Raw genomic sequence first — 21634 nt, 5'->3', positions numbered from 1 at the left:
TACACGGTGTAAACTATACATTTTGGGGTGTAAAATGTTATTTATAATTTTGTTTTGTCACTCATTTTGAATGATGAATCATTTTAGGCAAGGAACATCGCGGTCTGTGTGGAATTCCGGGATTCGGATGAAAGTGATGCTAGCGCTGTAAAGGTTTGTTTGTGATATTGTTAAGCATGCATTTTTAGTAGAGATAGAGATTTTGGTTCTCGGTAGTTCTGTATGCTAAGTTTAATGTGTTTAAATGTCGAAGAAAATGTACTAATGCGGCAAATGTTACATCGTCTTCTCTGCTCTTACACGTTAACTATAAGAATGCGTTAAATACTAAGAAATAACAAACTGAGTTAGGAGCATATATAACTTTAAAAATGGGTAAGCTTCATATGCCAGATTTTTGCCTTTGCCCCACTTTGATTTTGCATTGCTCCAATGCCCAGTCACAAGGTCGTTTTCTCGTGACCTGACAGCTTATAACGGTACCATCAGGGGAGTTTAAACTCCTTTCTCCTTGAAACCTGAACGGGCTTCGAGCTGACAGAAGCACAGCATAACTGCTTTGATCTGAGATATGACTTCTAGTCTGTGGCTGGCCAAATGGTACCTCCAAACTTGAATTAGTGATCCACGAAAAGCATCTCAGCATTCTCTGCTACCGCAAGCCTTAAATACCTGTCACTTCACAGTGCCCTTACATTTTCACTCTTTATAGCCGCTTTTTACTTTTGGCCCTTTAGCCCATAGCCCATTAATCAGAGGCCTGAGAGAGAAGTCAGACCGTCTAGCCATCACAGAGTGTTTATCTGGCTTCCCAACTTCTCTAGCTTGAGCCTAAATCAGACAGATGGATGGCAAATCTTCCACTTAAACCACCTTTGGGAAAGAGGCTGGAATAGCCCCAGTTAAGTCATTGAATGGTTAATAGCTCTGACCCTTGAAAAGAGAGTTTTTTCACAGAGAAAGCTAGGTTAAATTAAGAATTAGCTGGCTCAAATGAGGTGTATGTTCTCTGATCCTTCCTTCAGTGGAGATGAGAATAACATTTTCTTCACCCCCATGCGGTATCCTTTTTTTTTTAACATCTTTATTGGAGTATAATTACTTTACAATGGTGTGTTAGTTTCTGCTTTATAACAGAGTGAATCAGCTGTACTTATACATATATCCCCATATCTCTTCCCTCTTGCGTCTCCCTCCCTCCCACCCTCCCTATCCCACCCCTCTAGGTGGTCACAAAGCACCGAGCTGATCTCCCTGTGCTATGCGGCTGCTTCCCACTAGCTATCTATTTTACGTTTGGTAGTGTATATATGTCCATGCCACTCTCTCACTTTGTCCCAGCTGACCCTTGCCCCTCCCCGTGTCCTCAAGTCCATTCTCCAGTAGGTCTGTGTCTTTATTCCTGTCTTACCCCTAGGTTCTTCATGACATTTTTTTTTCTTAGATTCCATATATATGTGTCAGCATACGGTATTTGTCTTTCTCTTTCTGACTTACTTCACTCTGTATGACAGACTCTAGGTCCATCCACCTCACTACAAATAACTCAATTTCGTTTCTTTTTATGGCTGAGTAATATTCCATTGTATATATGTGCCACATCTTCTTTAGCCATTCATCCGATATCCTTTTTGTATACTTAAAGATTCTTAGGTTACCTCTCTGCAGTGCCTGCAAATTGCCTCCATGACCATATTTAAGGAGAGCTGGTGTTGCACTCACGTGGAGTGTCACTTTCATTTCTTAGCTGGCCCGGAGGCTAGCTCCGAAGTACCCGAGTGAGGCAGTTAGGACCTTGGCACAGTGACTCCATATATTCATCCTTGAACTTATTAGGCCTATGGAACTGAAAAGCTCACACTAGAAATGAAATCGGATCTTTCCATGGAACCATAGAAAGCCTTCCATTAACTTTATTGGTGTAACAGCAAGCTGGTGACTCTTAAACTGTGGCTCATAAAGTGAGAGAACAGTAAGCTAGTCTGTAGCTTAATGGACATTCAGTTTCTAATTCCTCGAGGCTAGGAATGGATCTGCTGTTGGTTCTATTTTGTTAACTCCTCGCCTTGCCCCACTGCACAGCGAGCATTCAGCAAATGTTGCTGACCGACTGAGGGGGAGCTTCTCATACTACGAAGTGCAAATAGCACGAGAGAAGTAAGCTTTCCAGGCCTGGTTGGAGAGTGTTTCCCTTCCAAATGATGAGAAGTGTTCAGCCTCTTACTGTCAGCTAGGTTGGAATTATATTTCTCAGATGGCCGGAAATTCAGAAGCATTCATGCAGCCAAGTAAGGCGATGTCTGGGGTGGTGTCTGGAGTGACTGTAAATGATTTGGAATTTACAGGTTCATGGTGAGAGCTGGGTGGGCTTGGCCGTGACCCTGGGCTCACAGATGCCTCTGACTGTTTGTGGTTCCCTAGCATCGTGTTTAAAGAGTGACATTGAGGGTGGTGACTCTGTTTCCTTCTTTTGCAGTGTATTTATGGAAAACCTGCGGGGCCTGTTTTTACCACAAACGCTTACGCTGTTGTCTCGCATCACAACCAAAATCCAGAGTTCTATGATGAGGTAAAGCGCGTTATTCGGACGTTTACAAAACCCAGCGGTGGCTCTTCTTTTTCTCTTTGAATCATTTCCAATATTGTGTCTGCACTTTCACTCGCTGAATGTTTTGTCCCATGAAAATAGAAAATGTCACATCAGAACGAGGGGCCACTGCCTGCTTGGTGCCCTTTGGTGACAGTGGAAGATTGGCCCACAAATTGAAGGGGCTCTGGTGTGAGATAACGTAGGAAACAGACACCACACTGGAACGGGGACTCTGGCCCTTACTTTGACAACAACTGGCTCCATGACGTTGAGCAAGTCACTTCCTCTTTCTGAGTCTCCATTTCCAAAGCTTTAAAATAAGAAATTTAGAAGGGATTTTCTGAAGGCCCTTTTAGCTCTTTCTTCCTGTGGTCCTGCGTGGGAGGGTGCAGCCTCTCTGTAAGTGAAATGCTCCGAGAGACACAGCGGCATGGCTGGGTCCCCAGAATCCCATTGGCTGCACTGAATGCCTCAGCGCAATGTAGACAGAGGGGGCTGGCGCGGTCTCCCGGCCTCCGAGCGCCCTTCCTCAGTCTGCCTTTCTGACCCTGTCCCTACCTCTTTCCTTCTTCCCACTTCTCTAGCTCTATGTCTCTGTGTCCTTTCCAGTGTCTCTCTTAGTGTCTCTGTCACAGCCTCTTCTCGTCTATGTGTAGTCGGCTTATCCAAATCCGCAGACTGCTTTTGATGACTGCGTGTCTCCATGGAACCCGGATGCGTATCCCAGGCCAGAAGCTCTGCTGTTTCTGCTTCTCAGGTTCCACGTCTCCGTCCCTGGCTTGGTCTGAAACCATCCCCCCTGCTGTCCTGATTTCCCCAGGCCCAGCTGCTGTTGTATGGAGGCCTTAAACCCCAGCCCGAGGCTCACTCATTCCTTCTCAGTCCAGTGCCCCTACTTTCTCCGGGGATGGAGAGGAGGGTAGTGGGACTTTGCATTTTCGCCACCCAGGGAGGGAGTATGTCCATATTGATGTGCAGCAGAGCATTAGATACCCAGATGGTCTGGATGCTGTGAATAGGCATATTCTGTGGTGAAATATACCTACAACAGAAATTAGTTATAACACCAAAACCATGCCTTGTGTGAATGATAATTAGGCCAGATGTCCCATCACCAAGCTGTTTAATACATCCCTCTCCATAACCAATGTCAGTCACTAGAGAAAACTTGTTCATGTAGTAAGTAGTCCACATTATCTTTAGGAAATGGACTCTTCAAGCATTCACTATATATTAACCAGGAAAGTGAGTGTGAGCGTGTGTGTATGTTTGCGTGTGTTCCTGTGCAAGTCCACGTATGTGTGTTAAATCAATTAAATCTGTAATCTCTCTCCCATACACTTCCCAGGAGGCATTACAAACAGGCAGTTGGGTTCTGACTGGAAAAGTACTTGCAATGCTTGTTTTAAAGTATCAATTTTTAGTATTAAATTCGTGTGTCAGGACGATACTTTTTATTTATTCAAGAGTAAGGTTGTGTTCTTCTTCTAAAGAAATTTATATAAACTGTAATTTGTGGATCCCATAATACCGCAGTGACTTTTTGCATGTTTATTTGTAAAGGCTTAATTTTTTCTTCATGCAGAGGAGGGCAGTGATTTCGAAAAAAGCAGCCTTTCAAATTCAATGCACGTTGTAGATGGATTGCATTCACTGACTTACATTGAGTTACAGAGTATCCCTGGGCTATAAGGATGTGGTTTTGATCCAGTGTTTCAGAAAACCTGCTGCAAAGTTGAATCCAGGAGAATCCACTGGACTCTTCAGCAAAAGTAATAAATCAGCCCTCACAACCCAAGAGAATATTGTTGTCAAACTGTGAAACTGACCAGAAAAGCATTTGGAATATATTTAAATCATATCTATTATTTGACCACTTGGCTTGTGATTTAGAAAAGTATGTCACTGGAAAAGTATGATGAAACAGAGCTAAAGGTCTGACAGTCCAGCTTGACAATGAAAACAAAACGCTATGTGTAATTTTGCTTTCATTTCAGATTAAAATTGAGCTTCCCATTCACCTGCATCAAAAACATCATTTGCTTTTCACTTTTTATCATGTAAGCTGTGAAATTAACACAAAGGGAACAACCAAAAAGCAGGATACAGTTGAAACTCCAGGTACGTGTGCTCTTTAAATGTCTCTCTCTAGAGCTATTTGAAATGGAGTTGTCTTGGCTATATATAACCTCTTTTCATCGAGGTACAGACCACTTCCCCTCACCAAAAAGTACATTTCTGAGTTAAAAGTTCATTGGTGAAAGATGAATTATATGTTCGTTTTATCATTATTTCTACCCAACGTCATGTCCAAATGCTTGCCAGTGTACTTAGACTACCATAGGCAACGTAAAGTAATATTGCCCCTCTCAGAGAGAAACCCATATTATGATGCAGTGTTTTTGTCATTTCTTTCACGTAGAATAGCCCAGCAACCAGAATTTTCCAGTTCTGCTCACTGAGAAGAGGGACATGAGCCCAGAGCCACGGGCGTTTTTGAACCTGAGGGAGATTGGGGTTCTAGTGAGAGGAGGACAGGTTTAACGAACTTGAATAAGCTTTGGTAGTAAAGCTCCAGTCATGGTCTCATTCAGCAAGGCTTTAGATAAGCCAATGGGAAGCATCCTTAGGAGAACATAGAAGGCCCTAAGAACATGGCCTGTGCCACTCCCACTATATCAGTATCAGCACGCCCTGGGATTCAGATCCAAGCTAGCCTGGACCAATCTTTATTTTATTTATTTAATTAATTATTTTTATTTTTTATTTTTTTAACATCTTTATTGGAGTATAATTGCTTTACAATGGTGTGTTAGTTTCTGCTTTATAACAAAGTGACTCAGTTATACATATATCCCCATATCTCTTCCCTCTTCTTATGGCTGAGTAATATTCCATTGTATATATGTGCTGCATCTTCTTTACCCATTCATCTGTTGATGGACACTTAGGTTGCTTCCATGTTCTGGCTATTGTAAATAGAGCTGCAATGAACATTGTGGTACATGACTCTTTTTGAATTATGGTTTTCTCAGGGTATATGTAATCCCAGTAGTGGGACTGCTGGGTCATATGGTAGTTCTATTTTTAGTTTTTTGAGGAACCTCCATACTGTCCTCCCTAGTGGCTGTATCAATTTACATTCCCACCAACAGTGCAGGAGGGTTCCCTTTTCTCCACACCCTCTCCAGCATTTATTGTTTGCAGGTGTTTTGATGATAGCCATTCTGGCCGGGGTGAGATGATATCTCATTGTAGTTTTGATTTGCATTTCTCTAATGATTAATGATGTTGAGCATTCTTTCATGTGTTTGTTGGCAATCTGTATATCTTCTTTGGAGAAATGTCTATTTAGGTCTTCTGCCCATTTTTGGATTGGGTTGTTTGCTTTTTTGATATTGAGCTGCATGAGCTGCTTGTAAATTTTGGAGATTAATCCTTTGGCAGTTGCTTCATTTGCAAATATTTTCTCCCATTCTGAGGGTTGTCTTTTGGCCGTGTTTATGGTTTCCTTTGCTGTGCAAAAGCTTTTAAGTTTCGTTAGGTCCCATTTGTTTATTTTTGTTTTTACTTCCATTTCTCTAGGAGCTGCGTCAAAAAGGATCTTGCTGTGATTTAGGTCATAGAGGGTTCTGCCTATGGTTTCCTCTTAAGAGTTTGATAGTTTCTGGCCTTACATTTAGGTCTTTAATCCATTTTGAGTTTATTTTAGTGTATGGTGTTAGGGAGTGTTCTAATTTCATTCTTTTACATGTAGCTGTCCAGTTTTCCCAGCACCACTTATTGAAGAGGCTGTCTTTTCTCCACAGTACATTCCTGCCTCCTTTATCAAAGATAAGGTGACCATATGTGCGTGGGTTTATCTCTGGGCTGTCTATCCTGTTCCATTGATCTATATTTCTGTTTTTGTGGCAGTACCATACTGTCTTGACTACTGTAGCTTTGTAGTATAGTCTCAAGTCGGAGCCTGATTCCTCCAGCTCCGTTTTTCGTTCTCAAGATTGCTTTGGCTATTCGGGGTCTTTTGTGTTTCCATACAAATTGTGACATTTTTGGTTCTAGTTCTGTGAAAAATGCCAGTGGTAGTTTGATAGGGATTGCATTGAATCTATAGATTGCTTTGGGTAGTAGAGTCATTTTCACAGTGTTGATTCTTCCAATCCAGGAACATGGTATATCTCTCCATCTGTTTGTATCATTTTTAATTTCTTTCATCAGTGTCTTATAGTTTTCTGCATACAGGTCTTTGGTCTCCTTAGGTAGGTATATTCCTAGGTATTTTATTCTTTTTGTTGCAGTGGTAAATGGGAGTGTTTCCTTAATTTCTCTTTCAGATTTTTCATCCTTAGTGTATAGGAATGCCAGAGAGTTCTGTGCATTAATTTTGTATCCTGCTACTTTACCAAATTCATTGATTAGCTCTAGTAGTTTTCTGGTGGCATGTTTAGGATTCTCTGTGTATAGTACCATGTCATCTGCAAACAGTGACAGCTTTACTTCTTCTTTTCCGATTTGGATTCCTTTTATTTCTTTTTCTTCTCTGATTGCTGTGGCTAAAACTTCCAGAACTATGTTGAATAATAGTGGTGAGAGTGGACAACCTTGTCTTGTTCCTGATCTTATAGGCAATGGTTTCAGTTTTTCACCATTGAGAACAATGTTGGCTGTGGGTTTGTGATATATGGCCTTTATTATGTCGAGGTAGGTTCCCTCTCTGCCTGCTTTCTGGAGGGTTTTTATCATAAATGGGTGTTGAATTTTGTCAAAAGCTTTTTCTGCATCTATTGAGATGATCATATGGTTTTTCTTCTTCAATTTGTTAATATGGTGTATCACATTGATTGATTTGCGTATATTGAAGAATCCTTGCATTCCTGGGATAAACCCCACTTGATCATGGTGTATGATCCTTTTAATGTGCTGTTGGATTCTGTTTGCTAATATTTTGTTGAGGATTTTTGCATCTTTGTTCATCAGTGATATTGGCCTGTAGTTTTCTTTGTTTGTGACATCTTTGTCTGGTTTTGGTATCAGAGTGATGGTGGCCTCGTAGAATGAGTTTGGGAGTGTTCCTCCCTCTGCTCTATTTTGGAAGAGTTTGAGAAGGATGGGTGTTAGCTCTTCTCTAAATGTTTGATAGAAGTCGCCTGTGAAGCCATCTGATCCTGGGCTTTTGTTTGCTGGAAGATTTTTAATCACAGTTTTAGTGCTTGTGATTGGTCTGTTCATATTTTCTGTTTCTTCCTGGCTCAGTCTTGGAAGGTTGTGCATTTCTAAGAATTCGTCCATTTCTTCCAGGTTGTCCATTTTATTGGCATATAGTTGCTTTAGTAATCTCTCATGATCCTGTGTATTTCTGCAGTGTCAGTTGTTACTTCTCCATTTTCATTTCTAATTCCATTGATTTGAGTCTTCTCCCTTTTTTTCCTGATGAGTCTGGCTAGTGGTTTATCAATTTTGTTTATCTTCTCAAAGAACCAGCTTTTATTTTTATTGATCTTTGCTATCGTTTCCTTCATTTCTTTTTCATTTATTTCTGATCTGATGTTTATGATTTCTTTCCTTCTGCTAACTTTGGGGTTCTTTTGTTCTTCTTTCTCTAATTGCTTTAGGTGTAAGGTTAGGTTGTTTATATGAGATGTTTCTTGTTTCTTGATGTAGGATTCTATTGCTCTAAACTTCCCTCTTAGAACTGCTTTTGCTGCATCCCATAGGTTTTGGGTTGTCGTGTTTTCATTGTCATTTGTTTCTAGGTATTTTTTGATTTCCTCTTTGATTTCCTCAGTGATCTCTTGGTTATTAAGTAGTGTATGGTTTAGCCTCCATGTGTTTGTATTTTTTACAGATTTTTTCCTGATATCTAGTCTCATAGCGTTGTGGTCGGAAAAGATACTTGATACGATTTCAGTTTTCTTAAATTTACCAAGGCTTGATTTGTGACCCAAGATATGATCTATCCTGGAGAATGTTCCATGAGCACTTGAGAAGAATGTGTATTCTGTTGTTTTTGGATGGAATGTCCTATAAATACCAGTTAAGTCCATCTTGTTTAATGTATCATTTAAAGCTTGTGTTTCCTTATTTATTTTCATTTTGGATGATGTGTCCATTGGTGAAAGTGGGGTGTTAAAGTCCCCTACTATGGTTGTGTTACTGTCGATTTCCCCTTTTATGGCTGTTAGTGTTTGCCTTATGTATTGAGGTGCTCCTATGTTGGGTGCATAAATATTTACAATTGTTATATCTTCTTCTTGGATCAATCCCTTGATCATTATGTAGTGTCCTTCTCTGTCTCTTCTAATAGTTTTTATTTTAAAGTCTACTTTGTCTGATATGAGAATTGCTACTCCAGCTTTCTTTTGATTTCCATTTGCATGGAATATCTTTTTCCATCCCCTCACTTTCACTCCGTATGTGTCTCTAGGTCTAAAGTGGGTCTCTTGTAGACAGCAAATATATGGGTCTTGTTTTTGTATCCATTAAGCCAGTCTGTGTCTTTTGGTGGGAGCATTAATCCATTTATATTTAAGGTAATTATCAATATGTATGTTCCTATTCCCATTTTCTTAATTGTTTGGGGTTTGTTATCGTAGGTCTTTTCCTTCTCTTGTGTTTCTTGCCTAGAGAAATCCCTTTAGCATTTGTTGTAAAGCTGGTTTGGTGGTGCTGAACTCTCTCAGCTTTTGCTTGTCTGTAAAGCTTTTAATTACTCCATCAAATCTGAATGAGACCCTTGCTGGGTAGAGTAATCTTGGTTGTAGGTTTTTCTCCTTCATCACTTTAAATATGTCCTGCCAGTCCCTTCTGGCTTGCAGAGTCTCTGCTGAAAGATCAGCTGTTAACCTTATGGGGATGCTCTTGTGTGTTATTTGTTGTTCTTCCCTTGCTGCTTTTAATATTTTTCTCTGTATTTAATTTTTGATAGTTTGATTAATATGTGTCTTGGTGTGTTTCTCCTTGGATTTATCCTGTATGGGACTCTCTGTGCTTCCTGGACTTGATTAACTATTTCCTTTCCCATATTAGGGAAGTTTTCAACTGTAATCTCTTCAAATATTTTCTCCGTCCCTTTCATTTTCTGTTCTTCTTCTGGGACCCCTATAATTCGAATGTTGGTGCGTTTAATGTTGTCCCAATGGTTTCTGGGACTGTCCTCAATTCTTTTCATTTTTTTTCTTTATTCTGCTCTGCAGTAATTATTTCCACTATTTTATCTTCCAGGTCACTTATCCATTCTTCTGCCTCAGTTATTCTGTTATTGATCCCTTCCAGAGAATTTTTAATTTCATTTATTGTGTTGTTCATCACTGTTTGTTTGCTCTTTACTTCTTCTAGGTCCTTGTTTAAAGTTTCTTGTATTTTGTCCCTTCTGTCTCCAAGATTTTGGGTCATCTTTACTATCATTATTCTGAATTCTTTTTCAGGTAGACTGCCTATTTCCTCTTCATTTGTTAGGTCTGGTGGGTTTTTACCTTGCTCCTTCATCTGCTGTGTGCTTCCCTGTCTTCTCATTTTGCTTAACTTACTGTGTTTGGGGTCTCCTTTTTGCAGGCTGCAGGTTCATAGTTCCCGTTGTTTTTGGTGTCTGTCCCCAGTGGCTAAGGTTGGTTCAGTGGGTTGTGTGGGCTTCCTGGTGGAGGGGACTAGTGCCTGTGTTCTGGTGGATGAGGCTGGATCTTGTCTTTCTCGTGGGCAGGTCCACGTCTGGTGGTGTGTTTTGGGGTATCTGTGGCCTTATTATAATTTTAGGCAGCCTCTGTGCTAATGGATGGGGTTGTGTTCCTGTCTTTCTAGTTGTTTGGCATAGGGTTTCCAGCACTGTAGCTTGCTGGTCATTGAGTGGAGCTGGGTGCTGGTGTTGAGATGGAGATCTCTGGGAGATTTTCGCTGTTTGATTTTTTTTTAACATCTTTATTGGGGTATAATTGCTTTACAATGGTGTGTTAGTTTTCGCCGTTTGATATTATGTGGAGCTGGGAGGTCTCTTGTGGACCAATGTCCTGAACTTGGCTCTCCCACCTCAGAGGCACAGACCTGACACCTGGCTGGAGCACCAAGAGCCTGCCATCCACACAGCTCAGAGTAAAAGGCAGAAAAAAAAAAGAAAGAAAGCAAGCAGAAGATAAAATAAAAGTTTTTAAATAAAAAATAATTATTAAAAAAATTTTAAAAAGTAATAAAAAAAAAAGAAAGAAGAGAGTTACCAAGCCAAAAAACAAATCCAATAATGATAGCAAGCGATAAAAACTATACTAAAAAAAAAACAAAAAAAGAGACAGAACCCTAGGACAAGTGGTAAGAGCAAAGCTATACAGACAGTATCACACACAGAATCATACACATACACAGTCACGAAAAGAGAAAAAATATATATATCATTGCTCCCAAAGCCCGCCTCCTCAATTTGGGATGATTCGTTGTCTATTCAGGTATTCCACAGATGCAGGGTGCATCAAGTTGATTGTGGAGCTTTAATCCGCTGCTCCTGAGACTGCTGGGAGAGATTTCCCTTCGTCTTCTTTGTTCGCACAGCTGCTGGGGGTTCAGCTTTGGATTTGGCCCTGCCTCTGCGTGTAGGTCGCCTGAGGCGTCTGTTCCCGCCCAGACAGGACGGGGTTAAAGGAGCCGCTGATTCGGGGGCTCTGGTTCACTGAGGCCGGGGGGAGGGAGGGGCACAGAGTGCGGGGGGTGGGGGTGGGGGGGGTGGGAGCCTGCGGCGGCAGAGGCCGGCATGACATTGCACCGGCCTCAGGCGCGCCGTGCGTTCTGCCGGGGAAGTTGTCCCTGGATCCCGGGACCCTGGCAGTGGCGGGCTGCAGAAGCTCCCGGGAGGGGAGGTGGGGAGAGTGACCTGTGCTTGCACACGGGCTTCGTGGTGGCTGCAGTAGCAGCCTTAGCGTCTCATGCCCGGCTCTGGGGTCCGCGCTGATAGCTGCGGCTCGCCCCTGTCTCTGGAGCTACTTTAAGCGGCGCTCTGAATCTCCTCTCCTCACGCAGCAGGAAACAAAGAGGCAAGAAAAAGTCTCTTGCCTCTTCCGCAGGTCCAGACCTTTTTCCGGACTCCCTCCCGGCTAGCCGTGGCGCACTACTGCCCCTCAGGCTGTGTTCACGTAGCCAACCCCAGTCCTCTCCCGGCGCTCTGCCGGAAGCCCGAGCCTCAGCTCCCAGCCCCCGCCCACGCGGGCACGTGAGCAGACAAGCCTCTCGGGCTGGTGAGTGCAGGTCTCCACCGACCTCTGTGCGGGAATCTCTCCGCTTTGCCCTCCGCACCCCTGTTGCGCTCTCCTCCGCGGCTCCCAAGCTCCCCACCTTCGCCACCTGCCGTCTCCGCCCGCGAAGGAGCTTCCTAGTGTGTGGAAACCTTTCCTCCTTCACAGCTCCCTCCCTCTGTTGCAGGTCCCGTCCCTGTTCTTTTGTCTTTGTTTTTTCTTTTGCCCTACCCAGGTACGTGGGGAGTTTCTTGCCTTTTGGGAGGTTTGAGGTCTTCTGCCAGCGTTCAGTAGGTTTTCTGTAGGCGTTGTTGCACATGTAGATGTATTATGTATTTGTGGGGAGGAAGGTGGTCTCCACGTCTTACTCTTCTGCCATCTTGAAGCTCCTATTATTTATTTTTGGCTGCATTGGGTCTTCGTTGCCTGCAGGCTTCGTCTAGTTGCGGCGAGTGGGGGCTACTCTGTTGCGGTGCACGGGCTTCTCACTGCGGTGGCTTCTCTTGTTGCGTAGCACGGGCTCTAGAGCCCAGGCTCAGTAGCTGTGGCACACGGGCTTAGTTGCTCCGCGGCATGTGGGATCTTCCCGGACCAGGGAGCGAACCCATGTCCCCTGCACTGGCAGGCGGATTCTTAACCATTGCACCACCAGGGAAGTCCCTGGACCAATCTTAAATTTGTTCGTTTGTTCATTCACTCAGCAAATATGTCTGCGTAGGTATTATGTACAAGATATTATAGGAGGTACTATGGAGAATACAGTGGAGAACCAAGCATAGATCTCATCTTCAGTGAGCACATGATCTAGTAGGGGAAATGAGACCTATGTAGACATTTATAACACAAGACAGAAAGTAGTAGTTACCTAGAAAATGGCGCTATGTGATGTCAGAGAAGAGCGAGTTATTACTTCAGCTGGTGGAGAGACAAGTGGCTGGGAATTAGGTAAGGGTTCCAGGAGGACATGGTGTTTGGGTGAGGCCTTAAAGGGCAGGGTAGAGTTTGATAATGCGGTGATGGTAGGAAGGTAGAGGATTCCAGGATGAAGGAACAGCTGGTACAGAGGCAGAGTATTGAGGGGTCTGGACAGGGAACCACAAGTAATTCAACAGGATCAAAGCACAGGGTACTGGGGAGGGAATCATAGGATGCCAGGTTGGAAAGGAAGCATCAGATGGTGGAAAGCCCTGAATGCCAAGTTGTGGGTTTGATTTTATTCTGTTACCAATAAGGAAATACTGGAGGGTTGTAAACACCAGTAAGAGCTGTTTTGCAGGAAATCTAATCAGGCAGCAATATAATGGGTGAGGTGAGTTGGAGCAGGAAGAAGGAAGGAAGGAGGAAACACCAGTTAGGGGGCTATTTCTGAAGTCCAGGAGAGAAAGGGGGCCACACTATGGCTGTAACGTGGGGGGGTGGGGTGGAGGAAAAGAGAATTGCAGAGGAATATACTGAACCTGGCAAGTGATTGGCTACTAGAGAGGTAATTCAAAGTTAGCACTAAAGTTTCGAAACTGGAAAGAAGGTATTGCCAGGTAGCAGAATTGTGGGTAGGGATGGTAGGTTTTGACTGATGTTGAGTTTGAGGTGCTAGTGAGACATCTTGAGTGATGCCCGGCCCACAGCAGGACTGAATATTAGGAAGTTCCCTTTGTGGATAGGGTGGTCCTCTTCTAGATCCCCATAGAAATTGCAGTTCATTCAGGGTAGGGACCTTGCAGTTTGAGAAGAAATCTGGCAGAATGATAAGAACCTATAACAGTGCACCTCCTGAGCAACAAATGACTATTTCCTTATCCAAATCCTAGACAGATTGGGCAAGATGCTTAGTGGAGTGTGAGATGGTGGTTCTGTGTGCCACTCATCACTTTTTAAAAAAGTATATTAAAAAATTATTTGAAGTATAGTTGATTTACAGTGTTTCAGGTGTACAGCAGAGTGATTCAGTATATACACCTATATATATATATATATATTCTTTTTCAGATTCTTTTCCATTATAGATTATTACAAGATATTGAATATAGTTAGTTCCCTGTGCTATACAGTAGGTCCTAGTTGTTTATTTTATGTAGAGTAGTGTGTATCTGTTAATCCCAAACTCCTAATTTATCCCTCCCTCCCCACCACTCATCACTTTTAACTGTCCATCCTTTAAGTGGCTTCACATCTTTGAGCCAGATGGCTTGTGCTTGACATTGTACCTTGATAGCTTCCAAGTGTGCTAGATGAGTTTTGACTGCAAGACACCCTTGGCCACGCCCTGATTGATTCACAGTGCAAAATGTTGCCTAAGCAATTCCACAGAGACAGAAAGGAGATCAGTGGTTGGCCGGGACTGGAAGAAGGGAAAGTAGGGTGTGACTTCTAAGGGGATATGGAGTTCCTTTTTGGGGTGATGAAAAAGTTCTGGAATTAGATAGTGGCAATAAATGCACAGCTCTGTGAATATACTAAGAACCATTGAATTATATACTTTAAATATTCAGTAGATGAATTGTATGGCATCTTTATTATATCTCAGTAAGAATTTCTATAAGGAAAAAAAATGTTGCCTAAGAAGAACTATATTTTCCTTTTCCTACTTTCTGGACTGGAAACCTTTTGTCATGTGTCTAATTTTCAGTTTAACTACTTTGACAGAGTCCTTTTGCATGGTTTTTCTGCTCATGTTACTTTCCTCTGCTTTTTCTAAAAGAAGATCTCTGGGTAGAGCATTTCTGAAGTTGTACTAGTCAGATGCCCTTCAGGCATGTTTCAGCATCTGAGAGAGCCTTTCAGTCTGCTTAGAGAAAGCAACATATTAATCTCTTTAAGAATTAGAGCATTTGCCAAATTAAACACGCGAATGAAAACATTCTAACCAGATTTGTGTTGACTTCTGTGCTCACAGTGTAAACACACGCACGCGTGCGCGCGCGCACACACACACACACACACACACGCACTCACGCAAAGTATTTCAAAACATCAGAAAGCAATGGCTTTCAAAAGTACTCTCCAGCCAACACCCTCTCTCATATGCCAGAGCTCAGTCCAGAGCAAGCTTTTTTATAGCTGAGTTATATAAACACTTGAAACCCAGAGTAATCTCTATAATGGAAATACTGACATCGCTTGACTTGAGCAACACAGATGGCTCTGGCTTTTTTAGCTAGAACATGATGAGTTTTCTAATAGGAAGCCAAGAGGCTCTTTGGGGTAGAACTGTTAAGAAATGTAGAGACTGGGAGGAAAATCTCTCAGTGGATTGCAGTTGTAAGCACTGTGCCCTGGCTGCATTCTCCTACTACCGCTCTTCCTTCTGTAATCAGGAAAACTGCCCAGATAGATACTGCCTTGTATAAGTATGGAACGTAACGTTGACTTGTGACCTTAATTTTCTGCAGTCCCTTGCTGCCCTAGGGTTGCTGGAAGCAACAATGGTGATTGTTGTCTCAGATATGAGACTCTGTAAGGATGGACGAGAGACATCTGAATCGTTTAAAACATAAGTCTACCAAAAATTCTCCCCCACTGTGTCAAGATGATGAAATTGATGCACTTTAAAAGTTTTCAAGTGCTTTGGTATATTAGCTCACTTTGGTCTCTCAATCACTCTGATAGAAGAGCTGTGTGTTGTTGTTTCCATCATTATAGTCAAGGAGGTAGCATGAATAACCTGTTAGTGGTCAGGCTAGGATTAGGAAGTGATGCAAACTCATTGTTCCTTCCCCAGTACTCGGATGCCCAACACCTGGACTCCCACATACAGACCTGCCCTGCTCCCCGGTGACCAGACATTGGTGTAGCTAAGTGCATTTGCGATTTCGTTTCTCATGGTTGTTTATTGTCTTGGCAGTTGGCTTTGCCTGGGTACCTTTGCTGAAGGATGGTAGAATCATCACATTTGAGCAGCAGCTGCCAGTTTCCGCTAATCTTCCCCCAGGTTACCTGAATCTGAATGATGCCGAATCAAGAAGGGTAGGAAAATATCTGTATTTGTTGAAGTAATCATGATGAAGTGTTTTTTCCCCCCTCTTTTTAAAAAACTGTATTGAAGTACAGTTGATTTACAGCATCGTGTTAATTTCTGCTGTCCAGCAAAGTGATTCAGTTATACGTATATGATGAAATGTTTAAAAAGTAGAATATCGTTGGCATAGTCGATAGTTTGGTCTGGTTGATGGCTACTCAGAGTGTGGTTTGAGGGCCGGTGCTGGTCCACGACGAAGATAAGTATAGAAAATGAGTGTTGAGAAGCTTGTATAATAGGTTGACAAAGTAACCTCACGTCTGTTGATTCTGATAACGATTTTTAAAATGGGACTTCGATTTTGTGCGTCATGAAAAGAATTCATTTATTTAGTAATTTTTATTGTCATTTGGAAAAGTATCAGCCTGCAAAGGATTGGAAATTCAAAATGGTTTAGGATACATTTATTCTAAAGGCATGTTATTTTCTCCAATAATTCCCTATGTGCAAAACGAACACATCTGTTTCTGAAAGAAAATGTTGAAATGCATAAGGGTGTTATATGTTGCTCATCTATCCATTGCTATGGTACAGAAACTCATGTGTGTATTTTCTCTTCACAGCAGTCTAATGTGGATATTAAGTGGGTAGATGGTGCAAAGCCTTTGTTGAAGATTAAAAGTCACTTGGAGTCTACCATTTATACTCAAGTAAGTTGCATCACCTGAATTTTGTCAATTTTAATACTTGACTATATTTCTGGATTAAAATAGACTGTATTCGATTCTGCAGCCTTAGAAGACTTTCTCATTTGTAATAACATCATTCTTAATAATGGCTCAAAGTTAAAAATTCTTCTCAAATTACCAAATCCTTTTACCTATTAATGCCCCTTTTCTGTTTCAGGATTCTATCCAGTATAGCGTGTTACATTTAGTTGTCATATCTCCTTAGGCTCTTCTTGGCGGTGACAAGTTCCGAGACTTTCATTGTTTTTGGTCACCTTGTCAGTTTTCAGGACTACTGGTATTTTGTAGGATGCCCCTCTGTTGGGATTTGTCTGACATTTTTCTCATGGTTAGACTAGAGTTGAACACAGAAATTTGCAGTCAGTGGATCATGACTGGCTACTACAGTTTGCTCTTAGCCTCGGCATCCATGAAATTAGGATCAAGTATCTGTGAGATGCCTCAAGCACAGTTTGAAAAATCACGGATGGAGAAGGTGAAGTCCACGCTCTTTGGTGTGGCCTACAAGGTCCCTCTCAATTCCCCCTGCCCACTTCATCATTTTAGAGGAAAAGAAACCGAGGCTCGCTCGGGTTAGATGATTTACCCGAGGTCACACAGGTAATAATTAGAGGAAGCAGGTCAAAATCCGAATTTCATGATTCTGGTTCCTGATACAGTCCATGCCGTCCACAAATTCAATATCTGTAGATTCCATACAGGACAGCTGGACGCTGACCGGTGCAGGGCCAGGGTACATTGGGCACTGAATGCCTGGGACTTGTTCTGGTGACTCCCTGCTGCTACGTTTTCTTCACCTGTCAATTCAGACCTCTCTTCCTGCTCGTTTCATTAAAATATAGAAGCAGCCCAACCTCAGAGGCTACACTAGCCAAAAAAGAGATTAAACAAATGTGTGACTACTTGGGCATAAATGGTGACCTACCCAGTGTGCTTAGGTACATGCTGAATGTGCCTAGTTTTGCTGCTTTGTGTGATGGTCGAGAGGACTGTGGGACTCATTTAGGAACATGCATGTTGGTAGCTGAGTCTGGCCATTAGAAGACCCAGGGAAACAGGTTTCCAAGATTCCAGGGTGGTGGGGTGTGGTGCGGGGGCGGAGCCTGTGCTTTGCAGGTGGGAGGGAGGGAGACGCAAGAGGGAGGAGATATGGGGATGTATGTATACGTACAGCTGATTCACTTTGTTGTACAGCAGAAACTAGCACACCATTGTAGAGCAATTATACTCCAATAAAGATGTTAAAAAATAAAAAGAAATGAATCAAATTTCACATGGCCGTGTCCATCTCTTTTTCAGGATCTACATGTGCACAAATTCTTCCATCATTGCCAGCTGATTCAGTCAGGCTCAAAAGAAGTTCCAGGGGAGCTCATTAAATATTTAAAGGTAAACGAACAGTAGCTTTCCGTGAAAGGTTTGTTTTTCATGTCGTTCGGTTGCCACATTTTTTGACGTGGGGGAAAAAAAAATCAAACGAACCCTTTAAAAATACCTTTGGCCGTGTATCCTCAAGAGAACACTTTCTATTATGTGCTTTTCCATCACGGGGCTGTTTAGAAGCAGACCGCAGAATTGCTACATTAGGAAGAAAATGTTTTAGCCAGAATTCGTTGACATAGTTTTGAAAATCTCATGAAAATGTTTATTTCAGTTCCATAAATTGATTTTTCCGGGCCTTTTCTCATCTTGCCGATGGCCAGGTAAAGGTGGAGAAAGCTTGGGGGAAAGGGCCAGGAGAAATGGAGTCACTTTTGCTTGGAATGAAATGTGAAATGATTCCTGTATTCATAGGTGAAAGATTATCAGAAGGGTCAGCTAAAAAAAGAGAACCTAGTTTCTGCATGTTGCATAGGAGGGAGTCATAAGTAACGCCATATTTTATCAAATGTATTGAGAATCCAAGACTCCGTTTATTCCCTAATGGGGTGGGACAGGGCACACGTCATGGAACCCAGCTAACAGTGACTTTTCTTTTCAGTAGATCAGCCATGGCCAGTCTGAGGCATTTTTATTTTAAATGAAGCCTCTACAGGATTTCCCTTTAGGCATATGTTAATAGTGAATGATATTCTCAGGAAATGAAAAGGTTCATTTCTTTCAGAGAGGTACTATGACATGAGGTAATACACGTATGGGTTCTGGAATCACAAACTGAATTTGTGTCCCAGGTCTGTCACTTATTAGCTCTGTGATTGACCTTGACCAACTTACTTAACTTCTCCAAGCCTTTGTTTCTTCTTCTCTCACATAAAGATAAAAACCTACTTGTAGTCATGAGAGAAATGCAAATCAAAACTACAATGAGGTATCACCTAACACCAGTCAGAATGGCCATCATCAAAAAGTCTACAAACAATAAATGCTGGAGAGGGTGTGGAGAAAAGGGAACCCTCTTGCACTGTTGGTGGGAATGTGAATTGATACAGCCACTATGGAGAACAGTATGGAGGTTCCTCAAACAACTAAAAATAGAACTACCATACAACCCAGCAGTCCCACTATTGGGCATATGCCCTGAGAAAACCATAATTCAAAAAGAGTCATGGACCACAATGTTCATTGCAGCTCTATTTACAATAGCCAGGACATGGAAGCAACCTAAGTGTCCATCGACAGATGAATGGATAAAGAAGATGTGGCACATATATACAGTGGAATATTACTCAGCCATAAAAGAAACGAAATTGTGTTATTTGTAGTGAGGTGGATGGACCTAGAGACTGTCATACAGAGTGAAGTAAGTCAGAAAGAGAAAAACAAATACCGTATGCTAACACATATATATGGAATCTAAAAAAAAAAAAAGAAAAAATGGTCATGAAGAACCTAGGGGCAAGACGGGAATAAAGACGCAGACCTACTAGAGAATGGACTTGAGGACACGGGGAGGGGGAAGGGTGAGCTGGGACGAAGTGAGAGAGTGGCATGGACATATATACACTACCAAATATAAAATAGCTAGCTAGTGGGAAGCAGCCGCATAGCACAGGGAGATCAGCTCGGTGCTTTGTGACCACCTAGAGGGGTGGGATAGGGAGGGTGGGAGGGAGACGCAAGAGGGAGGAGATATGGGGATAGATGTATATGTATAGCTGATTCCCTTTGTTATACAGCAGAAACTTAACACACCATTGTAAAGCAATTATGCTCCAATAAAGATGTTAAAAAACAAAACAAAACTACCCACTTGTAGGGTGGTTACAGGCCGCAGTGAGATAAGGCATCTGCTCTATAGTATTCATTCATTCCACACTTTCATCTTGAGTGCATCCTACGGGCCAGGCTTCATTCTAAACATTGGGAGGATAAATGAAAAAAACAAACAATATCCCTGTTTTCAAGGAGCTTACTTTGTTGTGGAGACAGATGGGCAATAAACACATAAACAAATGCATGCGCACGCACACACACACACACACACACACACACACACACACACACACACACACACACACACACACACACACACACACACACACACACACACACACACACACACACACAGTGGTCCCTCTGTATCCTCGAGGGGTTGGTTCCAGGACCCTCCATAGATACCAAAGTCCAAAGATGCTCAAGTCCCTTGCAGTCAGCTTTCCGTATCCACAGATGCGGAACGTGTGGATACGGAGGGCCGACTGTGTATGTCATGTCAGGTGGTAATAAGTGCTATAAAGAAAACCAAAACATAGTGCAGGGGAGTAGGAGTGATAAGGAGTCCCTCTTTTAGATAAAGTGTCAGAGAAGAGCTCTCCAGTAAAGTGATGTTTGACAGAGACCTAAAGGAAAGGAGGGTGCCAGCTATGTGGAATTCTGGGGGAGAGCTGGGAATAGCAAGGGCAGAGGCCCTGAGGAGCTTGCTTGGTGTGCTCAAGGAACAGCCGGAGTTCCAGTGTGCCTGGCACGCAACGATAGGCCCTCACATTGGAAAGGTGGCTGGGTTGCTGGTCAGGTCAGGCCTCCTGATATGATATGACTTTGGCTGTAAAGTATCATTCTGCCTACCATACCGAAAATATATTGTTGGAAGGGTAGAGTCAGGGAGGTAGCCGATAAATGGTGGCTACGATTCTTAATTATCATTAAGAAGTATAGTAGTCATCTAACTTCAAATCCTTTTCTTGGGTAATGTCTAGAACTCCCGCTCTACGTATGAGTGCACTGTCTGTTGAGATCATTGGCTTTTTCTTCCAGTGGGGAAGCTTTGTAAAAGTTTTAACAGAATTGAACAGAACACTGTTTTCCTATACTGGTATTCTTAGGATGGAGGAAAAAGAAAGTACTCATATTTGCGTTTTTAAGGGTGTGGAATTTCTGATATTTATGTGACCTATGCTTGCCCTCTAGTGGCAGTGAATGAAATGCCATGTGATTATAGAAAGAGCTCCTGTATGGAGTGTTGGCGCTGAAAGGGATCTTTAGCGATTTTGTTTTACAGATGAGAAAACTGAGGCCCGAGGAGAGTGATTTGCCTGTGGTCATTCTGATTACTAGCAGAGCTGAGCCAAGCCTGTCTCTTGATGTGTCTCTTGACTCCTAGTCCTGTTTTCTTTCTATCAAACCTTGCTACCTGTTGTCCTTGTAAATGACAGTGTTTCATCACTTCATTTAACCATCTACATGTTGAGCCCTTATTATGTGTTCAGTATTTTCCTCGATGCTGTGGGGCTTGCAGAGAAGAATAACTTAGGCTCATTGTCTATAGGGATCTTACAACCAGTCAGAGAGACAGGATCCACTTAAGTCAAATGACAATATAAGTCAGTAGTACAAGTGATAGTCCAAAGCAACATGTAGTTAAATGTCAAATGCGTGATACAGGGTATAAATGCTAAGAGTTCACAAAACCGAGGAACCACTGAGACTAGAGGGTTCCCATCTTTATCCCTTTGGTTCCTTATTTTATTCATTTATTCAGTCATCCCTCAAATATTTATTGAGCACCTACTATGGGTCACATATTGTACTGGATGCTGGGACTATAATGGGAACGAGTTAGACAACATACCTACTCTAGTTGGGGTAGACAGATTATAAATAAGTAAGTCACATTACATAGGGATGAGTGCTGTGAAGAAAATAGAACAGGTTAATGGGCTCTAGCATGACCAGGAGTGCAGTCAAGATGGAC

At 42.3% G+C, this 21634-nt stretch overlaps 1 protein-coding gene across 1 annotated transcript in view; it reads left to right on the top strand.

Moving 5' to 3' along the window:
* Window positions 1-21634, top strand: part of DOCK11 (dedicator of cytokinesis 11) — a 194505-nt gene that overhangs the window by 79497 nt on the left and 93374 nt on the right. Inside the window, exons 18-23 of the mRNA XM_060138818.1 lie at window positions 88-153; window positions 2477-2569; window positions 4588-4711; window positions 15641-15762; window positions 16378-16464; window positions 17803-17892. Coding sequence (XP_059994801.1) covers window positions 88-153; window positions 2477-2569; window positions 4588-4711; window positions 15641-15762; window positions 16378-16464; window positions 17803-17892 — 582 coding nt within the window. The remainder of the gene's footprint in view (window positions 1-87; window positions 154-2476; window positions 2570-4587; window positions 4712-15640; window positions 15763-16377; window positions 16465-17802; window positions 17893-21634) is intronic.

The sequence above is a fragment of the Lagenorhynchus albirostris genome, chromosome X (genome assembly GCF_949774975.1).
Source record: "Lagenorhynchus albirostris chromosome X, mLagAlb1.1, whole genome shotgun sequence".
NCBI lineage: Eukaryota > Metazoa > Chordata > Mammalia > Artiodactyla > Delphinidae > Lagenorhynchus > Lagenorhynchus albirostris.
This window is presented reverse-complemented; position numbering and strand designations above follow the sequence as displayed.